A 24,460-nucleotide genomic window follows, 5' to 3' on the forward strand; every position below is an offset into this window, starting at 1 on the left:
TTATCGCATCTCATATCATGAATCAACATAATAATGTCAACATGTCTTCATCGTCATTGAACTGATTATTGTCTATTTATATTTATTTTTCCATTTACTCCTATGATTTGAAAATAATGTTTACCTGCCAAAGAAAATACAAATTGATAATGTTATTTGTGCGAATACATGGAGGCGTTGCAACAATAGAGCCTTGTTTATTTTTAATGGTCAAATAAAAACAAGGGTTTCGTTTCCTAAGATATAGAATATTGCATACTTTTTAATATTTAAACTTTATTAAGATTTTTTTGCTCTTTGCTCTTATAGACAGACGAGCATACGGCCCACCTGATGTTGAGAGGTTACCGTCGCCCATGGACTTCAGCAATTCCAGAGGCAGAGTCAATCCGCTGTCTACATTATTTGGAGATACGATATTTCGAAGCTATGGGTCAGTTTATTATGAGTATCGTTTTTAGCAATTCATTGTGAAGTCTTTTAAGTTCTTAATCGTTGGGCTATGTGTCACTGAGTTGAAAAGATCCATACCTGGATACAATAATATAATAACATATGCTTGTTTGAGAACTATTAATCAAATACTTACACGACAACAAAGTGACAATTGAAATGCAATAATTTATTTAGATAGTTTCATAATCAACTAATGTACACAGATCCTATATTTATAAATGCCTGACGTAGTTCTATTTAAATTCGGTCACACAAAGATATGTTTTTTAATTGAAATCATGAAACCACTATCGCTGGATGTTATTTCAAGATACCTTACTAAAAATGTTATAGCGGAAGTTTTTAAATTGAAGACAGACAGCGATGAAGACATAGAAAATATTGAATTAACAAAAGCAGCACCAAATGGCGAAGGTCTCCTCAGTGCAGTCTACAGGATCAAAGTTACAGGCAAGAGATATTCCACATCCTTTATCGGGAAGGGTTTCGTTGACAATGAACGCATCAAAAACTCTTTAAACTGTGCCGAACTATTCAGAAGAGAGGCATTGTTTTACTCTGATGTGCTACCTATACTAGTCGATTTGCAGCAATCGTTAGGTGCGAGCGAATGCATTCAGAACAGCGTGCCTATTTGTTATGGTTGTTATCTGGACGGCGTTAATGATTATATCGTTCTAGAAGATCTTGGCGAAAGTCGCTGTAAATCTTTAACGAAACACCCTACAAAGTGCGAACGGGATTCAGTTCTAGAGACACTAGCACATTTGCACGCAGTATCGATGACTTTGCGAATCAAGAAGCCCGATGAATTCAAAAGGATTGCCGATTTAATTCCAGAAGCGTACTATACTGAAAAAAATCGTGATTGGTATTCGAAATTTCAACACAAAGCTGTAATGATAGATCAAGCGATTTTAATTGAACACGAAGATCCATCGTCTGTTTACTATAAAAAATATAACGAGCTGCTCGGTCAAGACGTGTACGGGTGCTTGATCGAAATGACGACGACTCGTGGAGATTTCACTGTGATCAATCACGGAGACTCTTGGACTCCGAATTTTCTTCGTTCTAAAGGCAGAACTGTTGCGATTGATTTTCAGATGATACGATGCGCTTCGCCAGTTACGGATCTAATGCTTTTCTTGTTTATGTGCACAAACGTTTGCTCAAATGTCGAACAGTTTGAGGAAGCTCTCGACCATTATTATAATTTTTTAGATTATTTTTTGAAAGACATGGGCATGGACGTCGCAATTGTCTTCCCAAGAGACGCTTTCGAAAACGAACTCAAAATATACGGAAAGTTCGGATTTCTTACATGCCTGACGTCAATTCCGCTCTTAGCAAACGAGGGGACCAGTGCGTTACAATTGACAGAAGATTTTCCAGAACATAGTCGAATACCATTAGAAAAACTATGGGACATTTCACCTATCAAAAACGAGCAGTATCAGATGAGATTTGTGAACGCTTTAAGACTAGCTGTAGATGCGAATCTTATTTGAATTGTACGTCCCTCAATTAAAATCAAGATACTTTAATTTTTTTTTCTGCTCATCATAATAAACTAATAATAAATAAATAAATATTTACTAACAATCACGCCACTTTAACTGGTCCCGTGATAAGTTCGTAAAGAACTTGTGTTGCAGGTACCAGATAACGGAAATAAATGTAAGATTTTTATTATACACATACATATATTTAATATACATCCATAACCCTGGAAAATACATTTATATTTATCATACAAATATCTTCCCTTGGGGGGATTCGAACCCGCAACCCTCTTGTGTAGTGACCATGTCACTTACCACTACACCAGACGGCCGTAATGAACTTGTTCACGTGATGTTCCTTTTTACGTTACGATTATTTTTCATATACCGATTCATTACAACGAAGCCGTTGAAGTCATAACGTTATTTGAAGCGGCGGCCCCGCAAACCGATTTGTATAGAAACATACATACAAAAACACCTGTATCTGTGTAGAGATAAGCCCGTGGATGAGTCGGCAGTACATCGGAATGTTCGGACTCGTGACCCGCTAGACAGCCGAAAACTAATTATCGCGGTGATGTCGGCGTTTACACCGACCATTTAGAACTGCCGCCTGAGTGCTTTAATATATAACTACCATACCTTCAACGCCAAACTGAAAAGGACCGATACGTAGTATCGTAACATAGCATTGACAGGTCACATAAAATTTGTCAATAGGGAAATGTGAGAATTCAATATGATCAATACTTTAACGGACGTTCCGTGTGTCTCTGTATGTACAATACAAATTGGCGCGGAATAGAGTAGAAAGTGTATGTATACATACATAAGTGTGAATTGATTCATGTTGTTGTTTCAAACATTCACGCTTTTAACTTTTGTTGTAAGCAGGTACTATTATTAAAAAACCATTAGTGCGTGACGTATTTATGTTCGTATGTAACAAAGGCTTCAACAGTAATGTTAGGTGATCAAAACTATAGTACTTTTGCGGTTTTCTCGCTTTGATTATTTTTATTATATTATAATTGTAAACGTTACGAAATCAATTTTCGTGGTCACAGACGACTCGGCTTTTATCGATGACTTTTATTTATACAGAAAAAGCTCTTTATTCGTGCTTCCTTCAATTGCGTTTTCACTCGCATTAAAATAATGTGACCCCATTTCTATATACGCGGCTAAAGGTTTCTTTATTCCCGGATCTTATCAGTACATCGGGGCCTACACATTGATAAAATCATTACAAAGCTTAGAGGTATCCAACCGAATATCCTTTGCAAGCGCGCTTTTCCATATTTACGGTTTCTGTATTCGCGACATATTTACGGAACATATACACCGCGTATAAAGAGCTTTTACTGTATACCTAATATAAGTGATTTGTAAAAACCGAACGAGTCACTAATATTTTGATCGCCAATGATCCAATTTCGGATTACAATTGATCGTAATACTGTTTGTAACTAAAATATAATATGAGTGCGTTCTATTTGAGTCACTTTCGAAAAATCCTAAAAGGCACAAGAACCAAAAAAGCATGACGCTGCAAAAAATAATTTCTAAAAAATTAGTGACGAATGTTCAGCGCCATTAAATGAAAATACGATTATTTTTGGTTTGTACATAATTTGATTACTAATCTTTTAAACTCAATCACCATGGTAAAATCGATATCGAATTTAGTGTATTATTAATATAGGTGCGTACATTTTGTTGTGTTTTGCACGGATTTCAAACGACAACAATAAAATAATTTTATGTTTAATTTGAAAATCGAATCCATTAAATCCTACGTAGCTATTGATAAATTTTTAAAACTAAAAAAAAACAAAAAAAAAAGTTAAGTCAATTATTCGTTTATTCTCGAACGTTGTCATATGTAAATTCGTGGACACAATAAGTGGCAAATGGTAGAGGGCAGACGTATTGTGTTAGTGTTGTAATGAACTGAACTGTTTTACATTTATGTGCATATGTTTATGTTGCATATAAAGCTGTGTTTCTCGGGAATAGATAATTTAAAAAAAATGTTTTTAACGATTATCAATCAAACTTTAATCGAAAACTACCTTTAAAAAGGTAGTTAATAAACAAAATACGTGTTTCTAATTTATTTTATATGCGACACATGTGTATATTTGATAGACGGAAAACAAATTATAAATCAGCTTTGACGGTCCAATAAATTAGTAAGATTTTAACATTGTCTTTTTTGTAGCTTAGATCGGAAGGCTAGCTCATGGCCCACAACGATGTTAAGTGGTTACCGGATTTCATAGACATCAACAATGTCAATTCCGCCACCCACTTTGAGATATAAGTTTTAAGTCTGCGTTTTATATAATATGTAGTAAAAATGGCTGCCCCACGCTTCTGCCGTCTCCCCTTTCAAGCCGGATGACCTTCAACAGGGACTTAGTGTAACAGTTCTTATGGTGCTGACGTTATGTGTCGATCCCGCGGTGGTACTTTCATCCAAGTCGTTGGCATTCCGCCTTCGTTGGAAAGAAGAAGGCCAAGTCAAAACGCATTACTGCTTCACGGCCGAATCGTGTCTTTGAAGTAAAAATATTACCGTTTCTTTCGATGATTCGCGATATAATATTGATTTACGAAACTTTCGAATGGGATGGCGCCGGATTAATTTATTTTATTTTATTAATTCATCTCGTTCTAAGAAATTTACATAAGATAAACATTGATCAAGTTCAGCATAATATTGCTAGCTTAGAATTTAGTTATTTACCAATCATCCGAGGAACCATATAATATTATCCTTATTGCATTGTGCAAAAGGACACCACCGAAACAAAATGAACGCTCATTAGCGTGTTATCTTTGCCCGCAATAAAAATGGAAATTTGTTTAATTTGTCTATACAGGTCCTTTACGAGATGTAATTTTTAATAATTTTACATGCCACATTAAGACGGAGTGCGCGGCGCGAAGCAAAGGGGTACAACGAAAAAAAAGAAGAAAATCGTCATCGGACGGGCTCTTAAAATTGTCAGAGGGCACTTCTAAAAAGAGATAACGTTTGAAACAGTAATAAAAAAAAGTCGAGTCCATTTTGTAAACAGGTTGTAAATGATCTTGTAAGTTGGTTCCAACCGGAAAATGGTGTAACACATTAATGTTCAACTTAAGTCACAAAATACAAGTCGGAGATTTTTGCGGTTTCGCCGAAACGGTAATGTTATTGTGATTTAAGTTAAATAGCCACAGGATTAATGAGTATGACTAAGAAAGATTGCAGGTGTAATTGCGGACGACTGCCGATTTAGAGTTGTCGAACGAAATACGAAGTATGGGGAAGATTGCATTGTAGTTTTTAACAAAAGAAAGAGATTCCGCATAAAAAGTCTTGCTCGCGTAAATTAGATAATTTTTAAAACATTTGGCTTCTCAATAATTGTGTTCTGAGTGGCTATTTTATATTATATTATATTATATTTTATTGCGTGCATGAGTAAACCAACTCAATAGATATTAGCAATAAAAAGCCCACTGAGTTTCTCGCCGGATCTTCTCAGTGGGTCGCGTTTCCGATCCGGTGGTAGATTCTGCGAAGCACTGCTCTTGCCAGGGTCAGTGTTAGCAACTCTCCGGTTGAGCCCCGCGAGCTCACCTACAAACGTTAGGGCGAAGCTGAAATAGCCTCTCAAGGCCATCAGCACAGGTAAAAAAAAGCAATAGAAATAGCACCAGGAAACAGTGTTATTATAGTAGGAGTAATAAAATAGAAATACAATCTCCACTATGTTCCAATTGAGAGTGAACGATGTGTTTTGATGATTATTTTGAAAATGGGGGTGTGGTAGGTCTTTTATCTCTAGAAGTTTCCTTGGATTGAATACCTCATATACCAGACACGGTAAAGGTGTTTTTTTGCTTAGACAAGTGAACGCTCACGTCTGGTTTTCAGGATTCATAGATATCACAATGTCACCACCTATCTTTCAATATGTTTAAGTCTTAATGGTATAATACGATGGATGTTCCAATATTTCAATCGGTAATATATATATCATTGATCGCGGCAGAAGCAGAATGACTGTGTCTGAGGTTTATCGATGCAAAATATGTTAATAAATACGTTTTAATAATAACGCACTGTTATTGTTTTAACCGGTCACCGTCCTCGTCGAACCCGTCGCTTGCGACGAAGGGCTCGACGAGCGAACTAACCCATAGACACAGCCCACTGAGTTTCTCGCCGGGTCTTCTCAGTGGGTCGCGTTTCCGATCCGGTGGTAGATTCTGCGAAGCACTGCTCTTGCTAGGGTCAGTATTAGCAACTCTCCGGTTGAGCCCCGCGAGCTCACCTACAAACGTTAGGGCGAAGCTGAAATAGCCTCTCAAGGCTATCAGCAAAGGTAGGAAAAAAAGAAAAAAAAAAAAAAAAAAATGTTTTAAATCAAACTGATCGAATTTGCAAGAGAACACTTCATTTATTTACTGCCGACAATGAATGTCCTTGTTTTGTTTATGAAAACAATAGAACCAACATTTTGAATTCAAATATTCAATTCAAATTTGAATTCAAGTAGGCAGCGGCTTGGCTCTGCCCCTACATTGGCATTGCTGAAGTCCATGGGCGACGGTAACCACTCACCATCAGGTGGGCCGTATGCCCGTCTGCCTACAAGGGCAATAAAAAAAAACAAAAAAAAACAACTGATTATTTTTTGAGATGTTAAAAGTTATGTTGCATGAGGATATTTATTTGTTTACCTAAAACGTAAACTTTAGGTGAGTCTGCCCACGTTACTTGTACCAGCGGACGCCTACATTTATGCAGATCGATTCGTTTCGTGAATCAGAGCCTAAATTCAACAGTTACGCCACGATATATTCACGTGGCTCGCAGGAAAAAAATAAGAAAATCTGCTTAAAATTTCCAGGAATCTTTAGCCGGTAAAATTTTTCTTTTTTTTTATTGTATGCTGTTATATAACCAGTCTCTTAGAGGACAAGCTCCCTGCTTATGTCAAATGTGAAATTTGTATTTGTTAGAATATTGTTAACGTGGAGATATTAAGTAGTGCTGCGGCGTATTGCAAGTCGACACGGTAGGATATTATCACTATCCTGTGAATTTCTTACGCGAAGTAGTCATTAGTTTCTATAGTTCGAAGAGTGTATCAGCCGCTCAGCCGCAATACAATTTCAACCTTCGGTAATAAATTAGAACCAAGTGGGCCGCGAACGGTCCGTGAGTATGGAAAAATTGATTTCCTAATTTTGAAAGATCATTTAGATGTGTTTTTTTGTGGTTAAGCTTAAGGCCTATCTGATTTATGCGGTTATAGAGCGGTGTACAGAATTTTAATGTCTATTTAAGTGATTCCCTTCTTTCAGTCCTATTCGTAAAAGTAGTTATTTTAGTTTTAGATCTGCGGCATTATTACCAAACGATATGCGGTCATATTATAAAGTTCAATTCGAGACACAGAAAAGCCTTCTAGAATAATCTACGTCTTTATTAAAAATTCCCTAAAAAAACTATATTAAATTGTTTGAAAGATAAGTACGATTTGAAATTATTTCATTTACGATCAAACGCTATGACTAGGAACATTGGAACATGATCTAAAAACAGCGACTTTTGTGATCATAATGACCGGTGGTCTGTGTGACTTGTTTAAAAATTTTATAATCAAAACTTTACATTATTACTTAAGGTTCTAAATTGTGTGGTCATCGTCAAAAGCGAACATCGTATAGCCGGCTGCACTGTGTTGAAAATTTTCGAGCCTCGGAACACACGGCGAGCCTGTACGGTCCGCCCGTGAAATCGGAGAACGTAAGATGGCAGTAAATCAAGTAGATGGTCCTCGCATTTTTTACTGTCCTTCGTGTAGGGTTACTGTGATAACATGAAGTATTGGACAATCTTTTAAAAAAATATATATTTGAAATCATTATACCTTTCGTAATAATAGAGATCATAAAAAGCTATTTCATTAAATTTGTCAGCTATAATTGAAATTTGGTTTTAACGACTTTCAGATGACTTGTTTTTTTTTTAAAGTGTAGATCGAGAAGTATATTTCTTGGGCTCAAGCAAAATGGGATATTGGAAGAAACTTAATCAAAATTTAACAATTATTATTCTTTGACAAACACTTCAAATAAATGTGTAATTTATGTGGAATAGATTTCAGATATTTAACAGCTATTACAAAATCTATTTCAAAATACAATAGGCATTTTTGAGAAAGATAAACCAAGTAAATTACGTTTTGGATGACTACGTAACTAATAGAGGCATTTGCAAATATTAATATTATTGTCGAGACAGTCCTCGATGTTCATGTAATGTGAACACCGTAGTGATGTCTCTCAAACCTTTTAACGTTTATCTGAAGGCTCGGTAACGACGAGCTTATTTGTAATCGGTTCGAAAAAGCTCAACAACAAAACAAACGCAGGTTAACTTATGCAAATCAAGATACATGAGCTTGGAATGGGAAGCTTGCAGTTGTGTTATCTTAGCAATTATGTTGATAAAAGGAAAAACACTAAAAGAAATAGAAATGTCATTTAAAAATCGATATACAGAGTGCGTAATCGATATACAGTTTTTTTTATGTATAACACGGGAACGAATTCTTTTAAAAATTTACTTACACATTGCGTTAGTGAACATAATACCAATATACGACTGCATGAACTTAGCAATTTTATAGCAGTAGTACTAGTTGTAGTTGTTGTAAAGTTAAAGAAGCGTTGCTAAACGTAAACAGAATACTTTAAGCAGGTTGTTAAATTGAGCAGGTTGTAGTGCGGTGGTTCTGCTTATTCCTTGCACAAACAAACAAGACACCGGTACAATAAACCGTCGAAAAATTCTATTAACTTTTCTGTATAGCCCGCTCTTATAATTATTAAAGTAATCCAGTTTGCCCAGTTCTAAATTTTCTGAAATATTCTCTGAGATACAGATCGTTCCGACTGTTGTCTCCGCAAAACGTATTGTTTATGTTTAGCTGATTAAATAATATTTTTGTTTCCACTATTATTGACTTTTCCGGCCCTTTTAAAGCAATTTAAATAGCAATCGCAGTTCATTGAGCACATAGTCTAAGAGCCTACCGCAGCAGATTATAAACGACTAACACAGCCTCTTTAGGCACTGTCCTACTAAATGTTACTATTATACTACAATTTTTTGTAAGCTTTGTTGATAAACGTTCATTATAAAGTTTTTCATGTGAAATTACGACTATGTGAAGAAGTTTGTCATCAATTTGGTATGAATTTTAATTGTATACTAATTGGCTCTGCTCATTTTAATAAGTTCAAACTCTTGTTATAAATTTTCTTTCGTATTTACGACATAAAATTGCAGTTGCGATACGTGATCACACATAAATCGATTCTCTAATGCAACTAAAATAAACAGTTTGACTAAATCATTACCAATCGCGAAATCACGATCACAAAGACGATTATCGAATTTGTCCCACAAACTAATACCGGCTCTATTCCCTCTGTTTATAATAGCTTTTCTCGCAGCGGCGAGAGTCGGAAACGACAGTTTAATTTTAAAAATGAAACTTAGAGCTGTAATGGTTGAGTAAGCTATGTGGGCTGTTCATAAATCTTATTAATCTTTAATACCCACAGACTATCAATTTGTGCTTTGAGATGTCCTTAGATTTTATCACTAACGAGGTCAGTTACACTGTGGAAGAGAAGACGAAGTAAACTTTTTAGATCTATTAATCCCAAAAACAATAACACTTGTGCAAAAAAAAATGGCAATTGCAGGTAATTGGGAAACCAACGACTTCTGGCTTGGCAACGTCGATCGCTTAAGGCAGGATCTGGGATAGGGCATTTAGAAGACATATTTTAAAGAAGTAAGCTGGGGAGTCACCTTAGTATTATTGATATAATGCTTTTAGACAGATACGAGTGAGCTCCATGCGTTGTTAAACAAAGATTGAGGATAATTTTGAACATTATAAAATGCTAAGTAGTAAAATAGTAAAAGTGGTAACGTTAATACGAATTATGAATTTTGATATTTTAAAGTAGTCTAGTATATTTTTTATTTATTTAAAAACGTCCAGATTCAAAATTAAAAAAAGGTTAAAATGTACAGAAAAATAATATTTTGTATCGTTGTCATATATCAAGAGACCCGGCCATCTTTTACATGTAAAATATCAAGTTCTCCGATCCGTATCTCTGATGTTGAAGTGTACGCGTGATATGATCTCTTAAATATTACTGGAAACGGACCGAAAGCAAAGGCTTATAATATAACTGATGCTACCAATGTCCATGTTCGGACTGACCAATTTGACCACGGTGGACTGCATGCTAAGGCCGATTAGATATGAACTAGTGATGTATAACGTTGTAATGTGAATGAATTTAGAACTGTTAATTTTTTTAGCACCATTGCGGTTTGATATCCATAAAACGGACACGACATTCGAAAAATGATACTAAACGGTATCGGTAGGCAGCGGCTTGGCTCTGTCCCTGGCATTGCTGAAGTCCATGGGCGACGGTAACCACTCACCATCAGGTGGGCCGTATGCTCGTCTGCCTACAAGGGCAATAAAAAAATAAATAAAAAAAACGAGAGACTAACTAAGAGACGAACACATATGATGCTGCTTGCGAGAGAATGAGATGGGATTCAGTGAATTGTAAAAATTTTTTTGTTGATAAATAAACTTAAGTTCGATATTCAACTGTGGCGGGTAGCCATATCACCCAGAAAATATGACCCAGTTGTAGAGATATACGACAAAGGGAAGATCTTCCACCGAGCGGGTGATATTGCTCGGTAGACCGACGGTCCGAATGTTGTTGTTCGGAACTTGTATATATGCAAGCTTATCTTGAAAATGTCGTAAGCGAGATTCAGGCATCTGTCAATTATCTTGCGTTGTATGATGGCTACCGCCACACAACAGTGCCAAGCTCAAATATTGAACACCGTTACAAAACGAAAAAATGCCGGACAAAGACACACTCTTATAATACCTGAACCTGATGGTACAGTAGTCAGTATCTGTTACCACTAACTCAATGAGGTAATCAGTCAAATGAGCTATCAATAAAATTACTTAAAACTCGTTTCAAAGTGAATTAATTGATTACTTACTTCCCGTTGTCCAAATTCTGTACTAAGCTGATCCACTCGGTTCAGTTTAACAGCAAAAGCTCGCGGTAACTCGTTTAACTGGTCGTTAAGTTCTCGATTATTCGAAAAGGGTATATAGCTTGTGCGCATACATTTTTTTAATTGAAAATTTGTTGCATATTCGTATTTTTTGCAATCATCAAAAATATACAAATAATTTTTTATACCCAGAAAGTACTTAAACTATGTTGAACAGCTGATGGTGACAGGAAAGGTAGATGGCAAACGTCCCAGAGGACGCAGCCCCACGAGATGGTCGGACCAAATACGATCTTCTCTAAGCATAAATTTCCACAATTCCCTTCATGAAGCAAAGGATCGCAGCAGATGGAGGGAAATCGTACGAGAGAAACTGATGCAGCGGGGGAGTCTCGACCCTCAGTAATGAGGAAAACGACGCGAGGAGGAGGACTTAAACTATATCAACAGTCTTTATTCTATGCGGAAGATCTTAAAAATAAAATCTCATATGTATTCATAAATTATTACTAAACAGTGATCATGCAGGTGTATTTTCAATGGTCCTTAGTAAAATGAAAGCCATCATCCTTCAAATTAATTGCGAAATAAAAGTTTCTTAGGGGTAGCGTGGGTTGTAATGTTGCAAATTCAATTTTACGACAAACGAATTTGAACCTTAATCGTGTTTTTTTTAAAACACATTCGGATTCAAATTAACTTGTACTCTTTTATTTACAACTAGCCCACGTTCCTTTTCGACACGAGGCAAAAGTGAGTGTGGGCGCAGCCTACATGAGACATTAAAAAGTTAAAAAAAACCTGATCTAGCCTAGGCGTGAATATGATCGTGACGTAATATTCGAAATTTATATAATCGATATTAAACACAAAGCAAACTCACTAATTAATAAAGAATACTCAGAATTCGAGAAACAACAAGAACCCTCGGCTTGATTCTGTGCGGTGCGCCTAAAATAAATGACATCAGAAATGAGAATTTTAGTAAAACATAACTATGTACCTATTCAGTTTACCTTGTGACTTTTTTTTGTATAAAAGCACACACAGGTCTTCCTGTTGCCACGCACCTATCAAAGATCACTTGCACCTTGATATATTAATGAAGGTCGGAAGGAAGGAAGTCACAATTACAGCAAAATGCCTACTATGCTACTAGTAAATACTATTTAATTAATCGAGTAAAATAATAAGTCTCTACGTTGATACGTAATATTTATATTCGTGTATTGTGTATTGATTTGAAACACGCTTTGTATTCACTAACCCGGTCGGGTTTGCTGGGTAATCTTTGAGTTGACTTTGATCCATCTTTATCAGGCTGCAGAGGATCACCCGATAGGTCAACCTGAAGATTCATAAAAAATTAATTGAAATCGATTCAACCATTTCGGAGTCTATAGGGAACATACATAGACAGACATCATCCTTTATATATATATACAGACTTAGTAACATCAACAAAAATACAAAGTTCTAATGTTTTATTTGTCAATATATTTGCCATAGTCGGAACGACCTTCGAATTGCGTGTGTCCTCCTTTGCGCTCAAATCGTTATTACTCGTACCCGGTTTTACTTTAAATATGTCTATATTATGAAATAATAAATTTTATAACATAATACTTGAATGACTATTAAAAGTGCTGAACAAAAATTATTATTATTATATATTGCTTAGATTGGTGGACGAGCTTGCAGCCCACCTGGTGCTAAGTGGTTAATGGAGCCCATAGACATCTACGACGTAAATGCGCCACCGATCTTGAGGTATAAGTTCTAAGGTCTCAGTATAGTTACAACGGCTGCCCCACCCTTCAAACCGAGACGCATTACTGCTTCGCGGCAGAAATAGGTAGGGTGGTGGTACCTACCCGTGCAGACTCACATGAGGTCCTACCACCAGTAACTAGCATTTACGACGGAAATACATAGAAATGTGTTTTGTATATATACGGTACATAATTTTTAAGTTAACGAAGCGTTAACTTTGCTTTTCGATTATTCATAACTCGAACAGACGACACTAATACATGAATACAACCGCATCAATATATTATGTATATGTACTAAAAAAGTCAAGATATAATATCAAGGCCTTGAAGCGCATATGCACACAATGATAACCGATACAGGGACATCATTGTCGAAATAAATAATATCTTGAAGGTTTCGCAGAAAAGTAAACTTCTGTTATCGAGTATTTCAACATAATATCTGTTAGATCTTCTTAGTATTATCAATAGTATGTACACACTAAAAACGTTTTGGAGATATCGAAGGCAAACATTTTATGAGAATTACTCCGGAATTATTGATTCTATTTTGAATAAAATTACTGGGTATCTGTTACAATTCAAAAACTATCTTTCCGATGCTACTTATTTATGTTCATTGGCTATCTCGACTGCGTCGTGGAAACTGGTATTTTTATTAGGGAAACTTTTATGTTTCACAATCGTGGGTGTTAGTTTACCGAATTATGATTTGATTACTAGAATACAAAGTTTTACTTTGAAACCTGTTCGGTGTATTGTAATTGTGAACGACAACGAGGAAAAGTAGAAAATATGTATAGTCATTTTATAATATTGTCCATCAATGCTTTACTGACAATAATAATCGATATCTCTAAATATAAAAATGAATTACTGTTCGTTAGTCTCCCTAAAACTCGAGAACGGCTGGACCGATTTGGCTAATTTTGGTCTTGAATTATTTGTGGAAGTCCAGAGAAGGTTTAAAAGGTAGATAAATATGAAAATGCTCGGAATTAAATAAAAATAACAATTTTGTTTTTCCTTTAATGTGTCCCACGTCGGACGCGTTCCTTTTGTTTGTTTTAAGTTTATTTTATACAAATGTTTAGGTCTTTTATTTGTTCATTGAAACACTACGAAGTCTGCCGGGTCAGCTAGTGTACTATAATAACATTCGATTGACAGGATATAAAATTCAGTAGTACGCAGTGGTAACCTCAGATAGTCATGGTGCTTGTTAAGTGAAAGGAACGAATTCAAGCACAGCCCTGCGTTTCTTGTCAGACTTTCAAGCAGCGTAGTCGCCTACGCTTCGCGTAATGACCGCGTAGTAACATCAGGATAGTTTGGGAGATGTAGAGGCAAACTTTCGACAATTTCGAATACAGTAAAACGTACTGTTAATTGTAAGTCGAATGTAATTGAATTAGTAATCATTGCAAAGAAGAGAAGTTCGATCATGTTATCCATTGTAAAGGCCAATGCCCAAAAGTGGGCCAACTTTATGTCAAAACTATTTCTACTTGAAAAACTGTGCTGTATTTTTTCACGTTTAACCACAATTAACGTATTTAATACTGTAAATAATGATGAGAGCGATTATTGATTTCGAAGAAAACAATTAACAACTTAATTTTAGCAGCATAAAAAAACAGATTTCTCTTAAACCTGGTTGAGAATATAAAAATCGTTTTTTGAATATGAAACGATATTTCTTTGTCTATCAAATTAAGTTAAAACCATCATCACACGACAACTTTTTTTCAGGGCCCAAACGCCCATAGAAAATGGGCATTGTCCTTTATATTAAGAGTTCCAAATAATTTCATTACATCAAAAGATAGTCGTTAATGTTAAAAGTACTGTTTCTTATTATTGTATACTTTATTCCAGATGAATAACTGTTTAACTATACATCATCATAATTACATAGAACCAAAACATCTTATTTAATAAGAAGTCTTGTGACTTGTACCACACGTTCCATGCTTCTTAATCCCTGATCGAGGGGTCAGAGGAGGGGGGTCGGATTATAAATTTTCTAAAGAAAGTAATCACGTGGGCCGTGGCTCGTGCCTTCTTACGAAATACTAACGCGAGCGGCTTTAACATAAACACGTTTTTGAGTTTAAAACCTCATCGGGACAGGCTAAATAATTTGGATATTCAAAGCATACCTACCTTTTTTAATACGGCCTACCGGGACAGGCTAAATAATTAGGATTTTCAAAGCATACCCTTTTACGGCCTTGGGGCTTTTGTGGATACTTTTTTTTGGTAAGCGATGTTATAAATGTAGATTGTATTGTAATGTACTTTGTCATTATTACTTTAACTTAATAAACGCATAGAATAAAGGTTCTAAAGTGTGAAGTACTAAAAGATTGCCAAGCACTTGAATACTCCTCCAAAGGCAACAATCTATTTTATACAAAAAAAATATATATTAATAACTTAAAAGCGAATAGTTAAATTAAACAAATATGATATTTAATAATTTTTTGAACGAATGATTCTCGATGAGATTTTAACTTTTAGTTCGTTAGTAATATCACAGGAACATATATTATTTACATATGCATATATGTACGTTACATCTGTTTGCAACCTCTAAATATTATTGTTGCTATATATATGATCTAAACATACACACGAAACAACGAGAATCACAGGCCGCTATTAATTGAAACACGTTGTATTGTACGGTTCTTATTAATTCGTATGTTATAGTAAAGTTTAACCGCTAGTTGAAACTGGGTGTCGGTTTACATTGTTGCGTTGCTGGAATGTGGTCGGTCGCACATTTAATATCATTACAGATGATTGTGAAAGTACTCGAAATCAATTTCAACTTTTTGCAACATGCCCGCCCGCGTTGCATTCGTTGTTAGAAATCAATTGATCCTCGCAGAAAATACGAAAATGTTTTCATGACTGGAACAGCTTACACCAGAGCTTAGATACCAATGAGCGCATCGCTATCAAGGGACTCCACTGAGTTTCTCGCCGGATCTTCTCAGTGAGCCGCGTTTCCGATGCGGTGGTAGATTCTGCGAAGCACTGTTCTTGCTAGGGCCAGTGCTAGCAACACTCCCGGTTTGAGGCCCGTAGGCTCACCTACTAGTTCGGTGAATCTAGAATAGCCCCTCGAGGTTACCAGAATAGGTAGGGGAAAAAAAATCAAGGGTCTTAGTTACTGTCAACGATTGTATAACACTACATCCATCCCATTTGGCAATAATGGAGACCGGATGTATCTTTATGGCCGGCCTTTGACACACTTGTATTATCAAAGTATCGCCCCCGCGCGACTATCAAAAAGCCTTTTAATATTGAATAAATACACCTACAAACAACTCGATGCAATGTCGTATAATTCGACCAAAATAATGTACACGCGAACGCGAATAGAACGAACGTGGTACGTTGCTTTTCATCCGCGCCTCGTGGCAATGCAGTTGCTCAACAGCACGTAGGCCGCCGTCTTTGGGCGATCCTCGAATCTAGTCTCCGTGTGTGCTCGGATGCATTTAAAATCTTCTCACCTCTTGATTAAAGTTCGAAATTGAATATCATAGATATAGTAGTACCGTTTTGAAACGGAGTTACTTCGTCAACGATGTCGAAACAGACGCGTGCCTTGCCGTTCGAAATATGAAAACCGCTCGGTAATTACATCGTAATTGTGAGTTAGGACTTTATATATCGGGGGATTGTATATAATGTTGTATATAGGGCCGCGGTTTGATGTTAATTTAGGTATTACTATCGAGGTTGTATGCGAGCCGTGGTACGTAGGATGAATTGACGTCACCCGTACCAACGACTACAATAAAAGCTTTCAACAAATAGTTCTGATAAGAGTTATGATTTAGTTACCTTTTGTTGTAACTAGTACAGTAACAGTTTTATAGTTTATATGTGTTACGTCGCTGTAACTACATGATTGAGTACTTATAATTTTGAAGTTTAGTTTAATGTATTCAACCAAGGTGATTTTTTTGAAGTACTTTAGCAGCAATCGATCATCATATTAGATTTACGAAAATAAAGAAATCGTCAACACCTGGTATTGATTCGCATATCCTATTACAGAACAAAATACATAGCGTAGCAATATATATTATAATAGAGTGAATGTGGGTGCTGTCGGCCCATCATCAAAACAATACTATAAACGGTAACAAACTAATATTTCGACTAAGCAATTTTATTTGAAAATGTCATATTGCACGTGTAAATTTATATTTAAATACCGAAATTGAAAGTATTAATTTGCGACGCGAAAATACTAGTATCCGAATATCGTATTAGGCAGGACAATGACCCTTTCGCCCTAATACCTAGTACAGACAATAGTATATCAGGTATTATCAGACACGCTAACGTCCATCATAAGTGCGCGACTGCACATAATATTAAAATGTTTTATGTACACAGTACGTAATGACCCAAAATGTAATTTAAACTATATTTGTAATAAGATAATGTTAACTTGACAAGATTATAGTGTCGTTGACACTGATAATTATGTGGGTAAACTGATAAGGAAATGCATAAGACTACGTGGGTGTCAGGAGTCAGAGTAACCTAAGGAACTAATGAGTACTATATATAATATTATTTGAAAGAAACGCCAGAAATAATATGACACTAAAAATTCTAAATTAAAGTGTAAAAATAGTTTTGTCTATGTCTGCGACTAGCGATAACCCAATTATAAAAAAAAGGAAATCTATTAACAGACATCAAAGAACAAATATATTGGATCTCTAATTATTTCATACATTTATAGCTTCTAATACATATTATCTATACATTAATACGTGAAGCAAAAACTTTGTACACCTTTTTATGAAAATTGCGCAGACGGAGGAGTATGTAAATTCCCACGCTTATAGAGTAAGAGTGCAGAATTCTAATATTTAAAAAAAAATATTCGTTAATAATACATTAAATCAATACAAAAACATTACACACACTACCATGTATTTGATACACACACATACATACTCTATGTTTATTGTCAAACTTTTGTTAGTCTGTGGTCAAATTCAGAATAGGTCAATATTGTTTGTCTTTATTAATATTTGTCTATACTGTAGTCTTGGCCAAATCTATGATTATAAAAGTATCTATAAATAAATAATCTTTGAAAATAGAATCTTAATAATGTAGAAACTTATAATTTCAATTAGGTAATTATTGTCGAATTTCGACTACTACGGGAACACTAGTGAATTTAAAACTATGTATTATTGTTACTGAATCGTTTAAAAATAGCCGATCGAATTCGGAAGCGATCTGGCCCAAATATAGTTATTTCAAATCAAATCAAATAAAAAAAAAATGCAACATAAATGAAAATATATACTTGTTGAACGTCAAAAAGAACTACCGCCAATTCACAAAAACTATCCTCCGTCCTGAGAAAAACTGGCAAGTAACTGAGCGGGCATATTGTCTTTCATTTTATTTTTAATATTAGTTTTTTTTTTATATTAATTTTTACAATTAGTAAATGTAACAATTATTGCAATATTGAAATTCCCGGAGCGAGCAACTCATTCCCACTTTGTGCAATCTTCTAGATAATCATTGAATTTATAGTAAGCTGTTATTTAATAGTTTTCTTAAGCCTATGTACATGTACTTTTGTACTATGTATATCTATATTTACTTAAACTACTTTTCATTATTGTTGACATGATCTGGGCAACGTCGAAAATGTTATAGTAAATACGACAGTGTGTTCTTTAGTCTGTGCTTTTAATTACTAATCGATCTACTCTAATCGACTGGCAGCTTACTGTATTATAGACGTACACACAAACAGCTCTTTGTTCCGGGAAAATACAAGGTGCCTTATTAATTGTGAATTAAAAATGTAACGTGAGTGGAAATATGAATTTTTGTTCCTCACGGTTCCACCCGCTTCGGTAGTACGTTAGCAATGTATTTATTGCATTCAAGATTCTTATTAGTTTTAAATGCACGGCGCAAATGTCTATACCCACTCTGAGACATATCTAAAAACTCGATTTCCCTGTAATTATTACTTATCTAACATTCAGTCGTCTAAACCAGACCGCATTTATGTATACTTCACAGCAAAAATAGACGGGAAGATGATACCTAACGCCGTACCACTAGGATTCTCAAAAACAAAAACCGAATTAATAGCCTGTTGTTTCAAATCACCGTTTACTTTAATTACCAGCAATGTACATAGAAAACATGCATACAGCTTTGGGTTTCGCGATACTCCATGAAAAAAACACCATACAAAAACAACAGAGAACCCTGGAATTGTAACCGTAATCTGTATATGGCAAAGACACGTCAAGTAGATACGTCGTACAAAGAGTAAAACGGAATCCATACGGTGAGATCATCGGCAGAAGGAAATGCCGAGCATAGGAAGCCTGCATCCGTGTGTGCACCGATGGGATTTTTGTAATTCATTTAAATTTATTACATGTCGATGTAACGCCATTACAAGCCACGCGGATCACGTTTCCGCAGAAGTCGTTTTTATTTTTAATTTTATTTTATTTTCTTATCTTCTCATAGTTAAATATTCTAGATAAATAAAACCTTATCTTAAAAACTGATTGCAAAGATATCTGTAGTAAATTAAAACGAATATAAAATGTTCTATTTGATAAGTTGAATAATTATGCAAACATTGGGTTTTCTATTTTGAGATTTACTGTAACGATTAGCACGCCATCTATTGAATAATGATGAACAGCATCATGATGTCGGGAACGTGCACAACAGAGCTTTCAACTATACAAAGCTTTAAAACAGTGGGATGAATATTAAACTTTTTATATATTTATTTTCGCCTTAGGAACACTTTAACTAGGAAAACTTTTTAGCATTGTCATTTTCAAAGAATTGTCTCTTCTAAGCAAATTTGTTTTGGGTAATGTAAATAAAATTTAAAATTGTAGTTGAAGCTACGGACTTTGGTATTTCGACAACAAAAATGTACTTTATCGGTATAGGCAACTATATATAGGTCCTTCTTTTTTTGTATTCAGTAAAAGTTATTTCAAGTCAACGAAAATCTATCAATTAAAATTATAAGCGCTATCTTTAATGTTAATTAAATAAATAAATCTAATAGCTTAGATTTAATATATTAAAAAAAATCACTCTCAATTCTCGACCTGAACACCATTCAATTTGAAGCATACGCGGTTCTGGTATTTTTCTACAAAAACTTCGCGTGTAGTAAATTATTGATTCCCGTAGCAACATACAAATTAGACCCGTGCCAAACCGCTCAAGGCAACCTATCATTAAACTTAAACATTAAACGCATTCAGATTTAACATTATTCAAATTCATGTGGCCTCGCTTTGGGTTCTTCGCAAATTATTGGCATTTACTTAATTTTTAGTCGACTCTGACCTGGTACAGATACATTGTAACTGACATTCACATTCAATCAACGTATTAGCATTCAAACTCGTTTGCGTGTATTCCCACTATTTACATAAATCGCAAATATGTGAAGAAAAATAAATAAAAATAAATAAAGCAATAAAAAAAAATATTTAAAAAAATTGCTAAAATTTTTCTAATGTAAAGGTAGTATTAAAGTTCCTTTTTTTTTTTTTTTTTTTTTTTCCACAGGAGAAAATCGCCGGATCCCCACCCGCGCGGCAGGTGGGGTATGTGGGAGTTGAACCTCACTAAAAACTCCTGCCGCTCACAACCGGCGCCCTACCTCGGACCGGGCCGGAGCCCAGTCGGGGCTATTGAAACGGCGGGACAGGGTTGACGCAGAGCACATTACATCCATCCCACCGTCCCACGGACGCCGGACCGGTGGCCGCCAGCGAAACGACCACCGGTTCCCTCGTTCAGCGGGCCGAGAGCCCGCTTTGATGGCGCCGCGTTACACCTTCCCCCAGAGCGGTCGGGGGAACGCGGTCTACCATCACCCGGCTTCCTATTGTGGGTGAGCGTGCAGAGCACGCCACCCCTCGTCTGGGTCCCTCCCCGCACAAAACGGGTGGGACCTCTAGCTCTTAGGGGGCCAGGTCACGGATACGACCCCGGTCCCGACCCCCTGCTCGGCGGCGGCGGGTTTCTGCGTAGTGAGGAGAGCTTTCCCTCACTCGCCCCGCCGCCTCCTTCTGCGAGATGGTGCACTCGCAGAAGTCGAGCATAGCCTTCCATGACTCATCGCTGCCAAGCATCGACGCCACGACGCCAGGCAGCGACAAGTCAGGTCCTATCTTTGCGACCAGGACACGGCGCTGCACCTCCCAAGCGGGGCAGACAGCGAGCGTATGCTCCGCCGTGTCCAGGTCGTGTATTAAAGTTCCTTAGTGCATTGCAACTGTGGGTACTCCTTTGAAGACCTGTTCTCTTTGAAATTATAGAAACGTGTTAAACTGTTTGAGCACGCCAGCCCACTGTTCCTAGAAACAATTTGAAGAGGCCTCACCGAACAGATGCAGGCTTCATTTTCTCATAAACATACCTAACTAGCCATTTGTTTGATTTTGGTACTTAGCGCATTTGATATTTGTGAACATCTACGGTAAATATTATACATCGCGATTATTCAGAAATCGTATTCTAGCATTAAAACTCTATAATCTCAAAACTTACTAATTTTACAGGAGAGTGTTTTAAAGGTTAAAAATTATGTATTAATTTTGTTTATAGTAGTCAAGGCAAAGGTGTACGAAAAAAAAAAAAACTAAAACTAAACTACGCTCTTTTGACAGTATTTATAAGAAAGATACTGGTGATAGATACCAAATTATTCCGCATATTAACTCAATTTCGAATATTTTTGGAAATTGTACACTTTTAATGCAAAAAGACGAAATATGTTTCATATGGAAAATTTCCATTCGCCTTTTTTTATGAGACAACATAATAATCTGCTTATTCTGTGGCGAATCTAACTACAAACGTCCACTTGAGTATTTTTTGTTAGGTCGGAAGACGGGGGCAACTGTTTGTTTTGCGATAAAATATGCTTCAAAAATCGCCGTAATCTATACAAATATATATGGTGATCGATCCACGGCCGAACGGTTCGATTTATCGTGAATATAATATTTTAAATACAAATATTCTTGCTGCTCGATAATGGCGCCAGAAGTTTACCTTTAAAATCCACTTAGAGATATTAACGATGATGACGAGATACGAATGAAATTATGTATGTTTTTTTTTTAATTTATCATAATTATTTTTGTAAAGTATTTATAATATTATTTCGTGATTATTTATGATACATATGTACTTTATTGCACAAATAGTGAATCATGAAATCGTTGAACGTATATAAGATCGAAGTGAAGAAGAATTAGCTAGACACTTGAATTTACAATATCATTCATTATTTAATTAAAATATAAATAAAATAATCATCGGTTTATTTCAAAATACGAGTATATACAACAAGTCTTGTTGGCACTAAACTAATTGGGTTCCTTATGTGTAAAGTCAAACAATTTGTTTGTTAATAATATGTACATCGTTAGTTCTTCGGTTCGCACGAAGACATTGAGCATTGATTTGACAATTTACTTTCAAAGTAAGTACGATATATTTCTAGGTATCGCTACAAAAGTAATAGTATATCTTTGGGTACGTGCTCGGCCTGCAAACGTCGAGGTCCCGATTATTTGTATAGGCTGTGTGATACTGGAATATTTATTTATCGATAAAATGTCGGGCTACGCAGAAAATGTTATTCCACAAACACTTGATTTACATAAATACGGTTTTAAACGAATATTTTATGAGCGTAATCATTGTTGCCAAGAGTCAAATTGCAGTGGTGAACAGCTTTGTTGGCTTCGTTAATTTAGTACAATGATGCGTTATTTCTGAACTATGAATAATTATTACTGGTGGTGGGACCTCTTGTGAGTCCGCGCGGGTAGGTACCACCACCCTGCCTATTTCTGCCGTGAAGCAGTAATGCGTTTCGGTTTGAAGGGTGGGGCAGCCGTTGTAACTATACTTGAGATTTTAGCACTTATATCTCAAGCTGGGTTGCGCATTTACGTTGTAGATGTCTATGGGCTCCAGTAACCACTTAACACCAGGTGGGCTGTGAGCTCGTCCACCCATCTTAAAACAATAAAAAAAAAGGTGGCCACACTTAAGATGAGCTTCAAATAATAACAGTGTAGTTTTCTTTTGCACGTTAAATTTCAAGCCGTCGAAATTTGGGCAAGGGAAAACTTAACTCAATCATAAATTTTTCTACGGAGAACCACCGATTACATGGAAATTAGACAAGCGCAAAAATGTATGAAAAACGGTAAAATATAAAATGCACTATCTAAAGTACAAAAATGTTGATTTTTCTATAAATTACTCAGTAAAGGGACCACTCCTTTAGTGGATAAAGCTGTTTAATGGAGTTTGAAGAAGATAAAGCAGTGAGTGGCATTGCGATTTTTTTTGCTGCTGCGTATGTAAAATGATGGATATGATTTTTGCAAAAAAAAAGTTTAGTTAAAAAAAAGCGGTAATTTTCTATCTCCGAAAATGCACACACGGTTTATGTAAAATTAAAGTGATATTAAATAAAGTAAGTAGTTAATTATTAATAAAAGAATTTATATGTGCATGGAATTATTGATCGTCTATGAAATGTTCTGATAGAACAAAATAATCCAATGAAATTTTTAGTTCGACCTTTTGTCTGAAGATTCGCAACCACATTAGAGGAGTACGCCTGAAAAGGCACCAGAAATATAGAAATATCTTGAACTTGTCCCGATTTCTCACAATAAAAAATGAGGAAGAGGATATGAATGAGAAATAGTTCAGGGCGATCCCGCAATCGCTAATTTTCCAGACACCACTGTTCTCTTGGAGTAGAGCTAATCTGTTCTACTGAGAACTGTTGCATTTATCCATAGTTTCATCATTTCTGTCACATATCCTCCGGTATATGTAGAATACATATATCCATAGGAGATAATATGTACCAACGATCGTGGTTTGAATATGGTCTTAAGAGGCAGGCATCGGCTCGGATGTTCTGCTGGCATTGCTAATATCCATTAGGAACCGCGATCACCATGAGACAAGCTTTAATTTTAAGTTAAAATTCGTAGATGTTATTTTTCTCATCTACTTACACTAAATACTGCATAAAAATGCACATCGCACCTTTTCATTTTATTTGTCAATAAAAATCAATTGCCAAACCATAGTCGTAAAAAAGTATCAGACAATAACAGCATCCATGCCCGTATGAAGCAGACTATACGGGCGTAAGCTTACTACGAGTTCGTTGCGAGTACAGGAAGTTCAGGGACGCAGCCGCGGGCCCCTACCACCGGTCAAGGCAAGTTTCACTTTCTCTACCTATAAAATTCCTCGATTGCCGCATGAGATTTAAAAAAAACATTTTCATTAAATTAGTTACTTTAAAAAAAAACCGAGCGCATTGCAACGACCCTTATTCGGCTTATTTCATCGAATTTAGTGTTAATTATACATTTACTGGCAATAAACCTTGTTTTTAAACGTTTCGAAATTTGATACAGTTTTACAAATGTTTTGGAGTATGCTCTGGTTTT

General features: G+C 35.8%; 2 protein-coding genes across 3 annotated transcripts in view; one reads left to right on the top strand and one right to left on the bottom strand.

The window, feature by feature from the left end:
- LOC101741679 (epidermal growth factor receptor) overlaps nucleotides 1-24,460 on the bottom strand; it is a 132,076-nt gene that overhangs the window by 33,918 nt on the left and 73,698 nt on the right. The gene's annotated exons all lie outside the window — the stretch shown is intronic.
- On the top strand, nucleotides 699-4,171 carry LOC119629158 (uncharacterized). The gene has a single exon (XM_038014149.2). It carries the CDS (start codon nucleotides 735-737, stop codon nucleotides 1,965-1,967), a length of 1,233 nt encoding a protein of 410 aa, XP_037870077.1. The 5' UTR covers nucleotides 699-734; the 3' UTR covers nucleotides 1,968-4,171.

The sequence above is a fragment of the Bombyx mori genome, chromosome 1 (genome assembly GCF_030269925.1).
Source record: "Bombyx mori chromosome 1, ASM3026992v2".
In the NCBI taxonomy this organism is placed as follows: domain Eukaryota; kingdom Metazoa; phylum Arthropoda; class Insecta; order Lepidoptera; family Bombycidae; genus Bombyx; species Bombyx mori.